The sequence below is a fragment of the Callorhinchus milii genome, unplaced genomic scaffold (genome assembly GCF_018977255.1).
Source record: "Callorhinchus milii isolate IMCB2004 unplaced genomic scaffold, IMCB_Cmil_1.0 Scaffold101, whole genome shotgun sequence".
NCBI lineage: Eukaryota > Metazoa > Chordata > Chondrichthyes > Chimaeriformes > Callorhinchidae > Callorhinchus > Callorhinchus milii.
Genome location: NW_024704842.1, coordinates 120,771 through 129,469, shown reverse-complemented (window position 1 = coordinate 129,469; position 8,699 = coordinate 120,771). Strand labels below are relative to the sequence as shown.

The window sequence follows — 8,699 nt, the reverse complement described above, 5'->3', positions numbered from 1 at the left end:
GGAGAGCAACTGATTCTGAGACACTAGAGACGGTAGTGTGAAAGAAGAGATAGAGAGAGAGATAGTGTGAGAGATACAGAGAGTGAGTGAGATTGGGAGGTAGAGAAAGAAATTGTGAGACGAAATGTGAGAGATGTGTGTGTCAGTAAATTTGAACGAAACAGATGGAGGGAGATTGAGAGTGTGGACATAGAGGGGCTGACAATGTGAGCTGCACAGTGTTTCAGAGTGTGAGATACACAATTGTGTGTGAGAGAGACAGAATGTGAGCAATGTGACCATAAGATTTCACATGAATTACATTAATTTGCACAAAAAGCTGAACTCCCTAAGTGAAGGAGCCACGCGAATGTAATTTGTAATATATTGTATTAAACTTGCAGCTTGGAAAGACAGAAATATAGGCTTCCTAAGCGGTCACGTGAGGTTTTGTAGAGTGGAGACTGGGTTCCTTATCTGATAGTAATGGTCTCAAAAGCCGTCAATACAGCAGGGCTGAGAACTCTCAATTAAGCGAATATTGTTAATTATGGAGCTGTGGGGATGAGAGTGGCCGGCACATTTGAGATATCAGACGAGTTTATTGTCCAGAAAAATACAGATACAAAACACAGCGAAAAAATCCTGCTGTTCCGTTTATTTTTTTTATCATTTTTCAGTTAAATGTTTGAGCCCTCTTTGTTGGGAGATATTGTACGATTAGTGCTTAATATCCGGTAAAGTTGCTGTGCTTAAACCATGGCAGTGGTTCAGCTACACATCAGCTTTTGACAATTTGATACCATGTCTCATTTTCGTACGGTTTAATTTGAGCTGGAATTTAATATAAAGAGACATTTCTTACTCTTTTCCAAATAGTGCCTCGGGATCTTTAACATTTGTCTTCAACACTGCACATATAGAACCTCAATTTATCCTCTCATCTTGGAGACTAAGTTTGGGGACAGAGAGAGAGGCTGAGGTGATAGAGAGAGAGTGCTAAAGGTTCAGATAGACACATTTTGTAAGACGGACTGATAGTGTGAGGGAAAATATGGGGAGAGTGAGTGAGAGTATGAGAGATACAGAGAGATATTGAGATGGCGTGTGAGAGAGAGAGACAGAGTATGAGTCACATTGTGTGTGTTTCAGAGACAGATGAGAGACGCAGACAGAGAGAGACTGGGAGTGTGAGAGACACAATGTGTGTGTGATAGATATTTAGAGAGTAACAGATGGAGGGAGACTCAGAGTTTCAGACACACAGATGGAGATAGGGAGAATGAGGCTGAGAGTGTACTGAGGAAGTAACATTGGAGGGAGACTCGGAGTTTCAGAGACACGGATAGAGATAGAGAGACTGAGACTGAGAGTGTGATCTACACAGTGTGAGATTGTGTGAGAGAGTGTGTGAAGATAATAATGTTTGTGAGTGCTACTGAGGTTGTGAGCAATGTTACCATCAGACTTCACATGAATTACATTAATTTTCACAAACAGCAGCACCTCTGAAGTGAAGGGCGCTATGGAAATGTCAGTTGAATTATATTGTATTAAACTTACAGCTTGAAAGACAGAACTATTGGAAGTGCAAGTGGTCAAACGAGGTGTTGCAGAGTGGAGACTGGCTTCCTTATCTGATTCTAATATCTCAAAAGCTGACAAGACAGCAGGGCTGAGAACTCTAATTAAGCATATATTGTGCATTATAGAACTGTAGGGACCAGCAAGTAGGTAGCTTTGAGATTTCAGACAAGTTTACTCTCCAGAGAAATACAGATACAAAACACCGCTAAAGAAATTATGTTGTTCCGTTTAGCTGTTTTTTCCTTTTTCAGTGAAATGTTTGATATCATTTTGCCTGGCGGTGCTGTGCGGTTTGTGCTTCATATCCGGTAAAGTTGCAAAGCGAACACCATGACAGTGGTTCAGCTACACATCATCCTTTGCCATTTACAAAATATCCAATGTTGACCCTTGAATACACCTTAAATTGATCAGGTCTGTATATGTATAGAGAGAGAGAGAGAGAGAGAGAGAAAGTTTTTAAGACAGACTGGTATTGTGAGGGAACAATACGGGGAGTGTGGAGTATGAGTGAGTGTTTGAGAGATGTAGAGGGAGAGTCGGCTTGGGTTTGTGAGAGTGAGTGACAGAGAGTTTGTGAGAGTCACAGTTTGTGTGTTAACGAAGCTTTGAGATTCACAGATGGAGAGAGACTGGGAATCTGAGAGAAACAATGTGTGTGTGACAGATATTGTGATAGTAACAGACGGATGGAGACATACCATAACATGTAGGAGGAGGACTAGGCCATTAGGGCCTTCGAGCCTGCCCCGCCATTCAATCATGGCTGATCTTCTAATCTAACTCCAGCTAATAACCTGACCCCGCCTTATCCCCATATCACTTAATCTCTTTTGCAGTAAGAAATCTATCTATCTCAGTCTTGAATATGTTCGGGACTGAGCGTCAACAGCCCTTTGGGGTAGTGAGTTCCATACATTCACCATCATTTGAGTGAAGTAGTTCTTCCTCAACTCAGTGCGAAAGGGCTGGCCTCTGATTTTAAGGATGTGATCCCAGGTTTTAGTTTCTCCAATCAGGGGAAACAATCTCCCACTATCTACTCTATCATGCCCTTTGATGATCTTATTGGATTCTATAAGATCCCCCTAATTCATCTATATCTAGAGAATAAAGGCCCAAATTGGTCAGCCTACACTGGAAACTCATCCCCTTCATCTCTGGTAATAACCCAATAAATCTACGCTGATCTATGCAGGGCATTAATCAGCAATCAATGCCTTGAAATACTGCGGGGAAGGAAAGAAGGATGTCGCAAGAAAAGATAAAATGTGAGCAACTGAAATGAGGAAGTAGGTAATCCGTCAAAGAGGCTAAACTGAGAACGTAAATGTGTGGTTTCTCCTGTCTATGTACTGTTACATTTGACTCCAGGATTCATTGCTGCGTGGAATCCATCCAAGTTTTTCACGGGAATTAATGAAATATGTTGTGATGTGTATTTGTAGACGAACACAAACACGCAGCATTTTGCACACAGAAATGGAGAAGTGGCCAATGTGACACCAGGAAGAACCTACTTCTTCATTCCACAAAATACTCAGCGCTGGGTGTCCAGCTCAACTCACAGCTCCCAATCGGAGCATTGCTCACCGCAATTAAATAACGTTCTGCAGTTTCTGAGAATCAGCTTCACGCTGGCGGTTTGTGTGCGAGTGTTGCAACGATTCCAGTAAAGGACATCACATATCCTGTTCGTTCTGCGGAGAGAGAGAGAGATTAAGGGAGAGAGAGAGTCTGAGTCTCTGATTCCGTCTCTAAACGTCGTTAAATATACATCTGTAAGTCACAGTTCGTGTTCCTCTCTGAGTGTGTGTTTGTGTGTGTGTCTATCGCAGCTCAGTGTGTCTGTTTCGGTGTGTGTATGTGTGTGTGTGTCAGACTGTTCCTCAGTGTGTGTGTCACAACAGCTTTCGATGCAAGTGTTACAGAGAAGTGGATGCTTGGTGATCACAGAGCAGGGTGACACTGTCAAAAGCTTCTCCTGAGAATTACTCCGTGTGATTTAAGTCTGCAGAGATCCTTCCCCGTCGGACACAAACACAATCCTCCAGGTTCTGTATTTGACTCGAGCTCCTCCTCACTCTCGAAATGGAATCATTGTTTCTTATTTTCGGTGAGTACCGTTTCAATCCACGAATATTTGTGGGAATGTACCGTAAAGTGGGGTTCTGTAGCTCTGTGGTTAGAGCAATCGCCTTGCAAGCGAGACACTTTTTTCCTTTTCCAGGCAGGGCGAACCCTTGGGCAATTTCTACTCTATACTCCTCATAATAACCGCTCCTAAACAAAACAATGCTGTATTGCTCATTTTCAATCACCGACAGTTTGTAGGACACTGCTATGTGCAATTGCCAACCGCACTTCGCCCACAAATATACGGTGAATTCTAATTAGACATGTCTCGAAGACATGAAAAGCGCTATATCAAATGCAAGAATTATTATTTATGATTACAACCCATTCGGAGAGTTGTGCCATCCAGAGAGTTGGAAAAGAGGGAGGAGTGAAAGGCGTCTTTTTTGATCCTCAACTATCCTATGTATCCCAAACTCGTGTCATAACCCGCTCTATCTTCCCCCATTCCCGCAACATTAACGGTGTCCACCAATGTCTCACACCGCAGGCTGCCGGAACACTTATACATGCTTTTATAACATTCTTTTATGAGATCCAGGATTCTGTGCGCAAACCCACTGCTTGTCCGTCTGCCTAAATACTCCCTCTATCGACTGCAGATCACCCAGAAACCTGCAGCTAGTGTCATCTCCTCCACCAGTCTCTGTGACCATATCATCCCCATCCTTGGATACAGTTCAAGATAATGTTACTCACATTGAAAGCCCTCCATGTCCTCACACACCCCTACATCTGCGACCTCCTACGCCTTACCAATCTACCCGCTCCCTCAGCTCAGCGGACTCCAGCCTGATTCATGTCTCCCACCTCACAGCCCCACCATTTACGGGCGATCATTTAGCCAATCTCTACCCACCCATTAGGACTACATTCTGCAGTCCACCTACCTCACCCTTTCCTTGCTTCCTTCAAGATAAATCTGAACACTCTTCCCTTTGACCGTGCGTTCGATCACCTTAGTGATCCTTAATTTTTTGTTGGTTTTGGAGAGGCGGGAAGGTCGAGTGCAAAAGCAGAGAAAGGAGAAAGGGGACAGTGAGGAGAGAAAGTCATTTCTATGCTTACCCTCATTAAAGTAGATTTATTGCAGTATAAATGCAAGTCGTCAAAATGCAGGTTGTTATTTTTGGGTAACGAGACAGAAGCTACCAGGAAAAATAACAGCCAGTAAGCACACTTCATACAGAAAGAGAGACACAATCTGCTCAGTCTGTTAAACATAAATTTCTCAGGTTGCGAGTGGTCAGCAAATCGCTTCTTCCCCAAGCCTCGAAAGAGAAACAGAAACACAAACGGCCCTTGCTCAGAAAATAATTATCAGAAGTCTCTGGGAACACTCAGCATGTCAGGCAACATCTAAGGAGAAAGGAAAGAGAGTCAACGTTTCGTTTCCACGACCGCTCGTTAGATCTGCTGCCTCAACTGCTGAATGTGCCCAACGACTTTTGTTTTTGTTGTCTGATATCCAGCATCTCCAGTAATTTCTGTTTTTTTCTTTCGCAGAAAATGCCGTTCAGCCCAACCGTGTGCTTGTCAGTCTGTGAAAGTTATCTTTGTTCAGTCCTATTGTGCGCTCTCCCCATGGTGTCTGTGATGGTGTTCGCTCCCCCACTGGAGCGCTCTACAATAATCCCAATCCCTGTCCGCTTTTTCCCGATTGTATTTGCGCTGGTGTTCGCTAACCTACTCATGATCTTTTTGACGGCGAACTTGAGTGGCTGCCTGTAGTCAAGGAACGATTATGTGACGGCAGATTTTTCGGTGAATTATTTTATTAATAATTCCTGCCTTGATCTTTCTTTCCCGTGTACAGTAATACTACTGGAGAGAAAGTCTGTGGAATCTGCAGGTTAGTGACACAATCTAACAATCAAATGTTGCTGTGGGAATATTATTACTGCTCCTCAATCCCTGTGCCTTGCCCATTCCTTCTCCATGTTCAGTTAGCTTTTGAATACCTTCCAAATCGACCAAACTTCATTCTGAAGTATGGTGTTCAGTACAGAGGGAGCGAGTCTGCTCTGAGGGATCTACACTAATGTACACTGTAACAAAGCAGTAAACCATGGCCATATTTTGGGTGTAATCTCCTATCGTATATAAAGTAGAAGAATAAAATATATAATACAACGTTTAATAATGAAGTACGAATTGTAGTGATCTAATATAAACTATGATAATAATAATAATAATCCTTGGATTTGTTTAAGAGCCTTATCGGGTCCCAAAAGGCTTCACAGAATATACTGCCATATGAAACAGCTGCTTGCTTTGCTGAAGATATACGGCAGCCAATCGCACACAGTGGTGTCTCACAAAGATTCATGGATTGAGTGACCAAATTACATTTTTTTTAAGGGATTGTTATCCCAAGAAAAGAAACGCCAATTGACTGCTGGGTTACCACTGACTGCTAGATAAACAGAAACATGTGGATAGAGGAAACTTGTGTAAAATTGTGTCCTGACCGTAAATATAAATACAAAGTTTAAGAATCTAACATAGAGTATAGTATTCTAATATCAACTAGAATAGTATAATATAAAGTATAACAGTCCAGTATGATGTAAAATAATCGAATATCAGTATAGTAATGTAGAGCATAATAATATAAAGTATAATATCACTATCCTTTATCTGCAAACGGAGCTGCAACATGTAAAGCTGGTACTCCAATAACCTGTTACTCTTATGGTGACACCTGGGTCGTGTACAGCCAGCAAACACTGCAACCAGTAGAATGATTATTATTGTTGTTGTATTTTTTTAACGCCAAACATCCTCCCAATGTGACAGATTTTCTGTACATGTTCATCATATTGTATTATCCTGAGTGACTGGAAGTCAAAGACGAAACGGACTCTCAATGTTGCGTCTGGTGTTTTACAGGGAGTGTGAGGCTGGTGAATGGCGGCAGCCGATGTGCCGGGACAGTGGAGGTTCATCACGATGGACAGTGGGGCACAGTGGATGGCTATGGCTCTGGTGACTCTGGTTGGGATATGCTGGACGCGGCTGTGGTGTGTAAGGAGTTGGGCTGTGGAGCCGCGCTGTCAGCCTCAGGAGACGCTCACTTTGGGATGGGCTCTGGTCACATAATAACGTATAATGTTCGGTGCAAAGGGAGTGAGTATGCTCTAAGATATTGTTCCTCAGAGAACTGGCGTCACTATTATTCGTCACACTCCTCTGATGCTGGCGTCATCTGCTCAGGTAATTAATTCATTGTCTGATGATTTTTCAATGTCTCAATAGGAATTAGAATTAGGGAGATTCTGGTAAAAGTTTGTAACCCGCAATATGTCAGTGTATTATTATTAAATCTGGTGTGGAGAGGTTGGTGGGAAGGAGTGGATTCACGCTCATTGCCCTAGGGACATAAATGCGGGTCGCACACTTATGTTGTCTGCGTCATCTGCTTAGTTAAACAAATCTGTCGATCATCATCAGTTCGTTTTCCGAGTGGTTCGTTTGGTGGGGTGAGCACTGGTTGTGGGCAGTGTTGAGCACAGGCGGCTGAGCACAGGGGACGACTACAAGGGGCAGAGTTTAAGGGGGAGGGTGCAGGGTGGGTGAGCACAGGGACTAAGTAGATGGAGGTGTAGCATAGGAGTTGAACATATTTGGGGTCAGCACAGGGAGCATTGAGCGCTCGGAGTTAGGTGAGAACAGTTGGGACGTAGTTAGCACAAAGGGGGGCAACAAGGGGTTAGAAAACAATGGGCTGAGTACAGTAGGAGTGAGCATAGAGGAGGGATTAGCATACGGTGGATGAGCGTTGGGCCCGGTGGTGACCACGGGGCTTGTAATGAGCACAGTAGAGGTAAACACCGGGGATTTGAGTACAGGATTTGGTTGAACACAGGGTCGGTAAGCACAGTGGACATTATAGGGGTGGAGCAAAAGGGGTGAGCAAATGGTGTAAGCACGTGCGGGGATGAGCACAAGGGGTGAGTACGGAGGGTTGAGTGGAGTATGAGTGAGCACAAAGGGCTGAGCAATGAAGGGTAACACACGCGTTAAGAACAGGTGTGTCGAGCAAAGGGGGGTTAAGCACACGGGATGAGAATGATTTGGGTTTAGCACGTGAGGAAAACAAGGGGGTTTAGGACGACGATGTGAGTATCGTGAGCTGAGCAGAGGAGTGGATGAGCACAGCGAAGGTGGTGATCACTCTGGTTTGGTTAAACACGGGGTGTAAAATGGACGCTTTTCTGGGGATAGCATATTGGGAGAATTTGGCCAGAGGTGTTGAGCACCGAGGTTTTGAGCTCAGGGGTCTGAGCACATCGGGGAGCACATGGAGGTATCAGAATGGGAGGATCAGAGGAAGGGAGCGCACATGATTAGCCCAGGGCGTAATAATAGATGGTGAGCACAAGTAGAGGATGACAACCAGAGTGAAGAGCACAGTGGATCACGAGCAAATTTTTGGATAAAGAACATGGGGAGCGCGGGGGTGGTACGAATAGGCGGGGAGCACCTGGGGTTTGTGCATACGCGGGGATTATGGGGTGAGTATGGATGGGAACACAAATGTGTAAACCGATGGGTGTGTATACAGGTTGGGTGAGCAAAGGGTTGTTGTACACAGGATGAGTAAGGATACAAGGGGTTTGAGCAAAACGGCGTGGAGGGCTTTTGCCCTGGAGGAGGCTGTGCACGTTGGGGAGGCTGTACCTTGGATGGCAGCTGTGCTCTGGGGCAGCAGCTGTTTCCGGGAGATGCCTGTGTCGGAATGGGGTTGTGACAGTTGGGGACTGTGCCCTGGGAATGGACTGTGACTGGTAGGGTGCTGTACGTTTGGAGTTCGGCTGTCCATCCATCGCGCTGTGTCGGGTTGGGTGCTCTGTGGAGGGACTGTCCTCTGAGGCGTCTCTGTACCGTGGGTGGGTGGCTGATCCTGTGGGGCTGTGACATTGTGGGGCTTGTGACCTGGGTCAAGAGATGAGCCTGTGGTGGGGCCTGTACAGTGGGAAGTGGTCGGTGGACCC

At 44.7% G+C, this 8,699-nt stretch overlaps 1 protein-coding gene across 1 annotated transcript; it reads left to right on the top strand.

Moving 5' to 3' along the window:
- The first annotated feature begins 3,585 nt into the window (after positions 1–3,585).
- Positions 3,586–8,234, top strand: LOC121851743 (scavenger receptor cysteine-rich domain-containing group B protein-like). The gene is made up of 2 exons (XM_042345804.1): positions 3,586–3,682; positions 6,595–8,234. Exons 1-2 carry the CDS (start codon positions 3,658–3,660, stop codon positions 6,924–6,926), a joined length of 357 nt encoding a protein of 118 aa, XP_042201738.1. The 5' UTR covers positions 3,586–3,657; the 3' UTR covers positions 6,927–8,234.
- Positions 8,235–8,699: the final 465 nt, after the last annotated feature.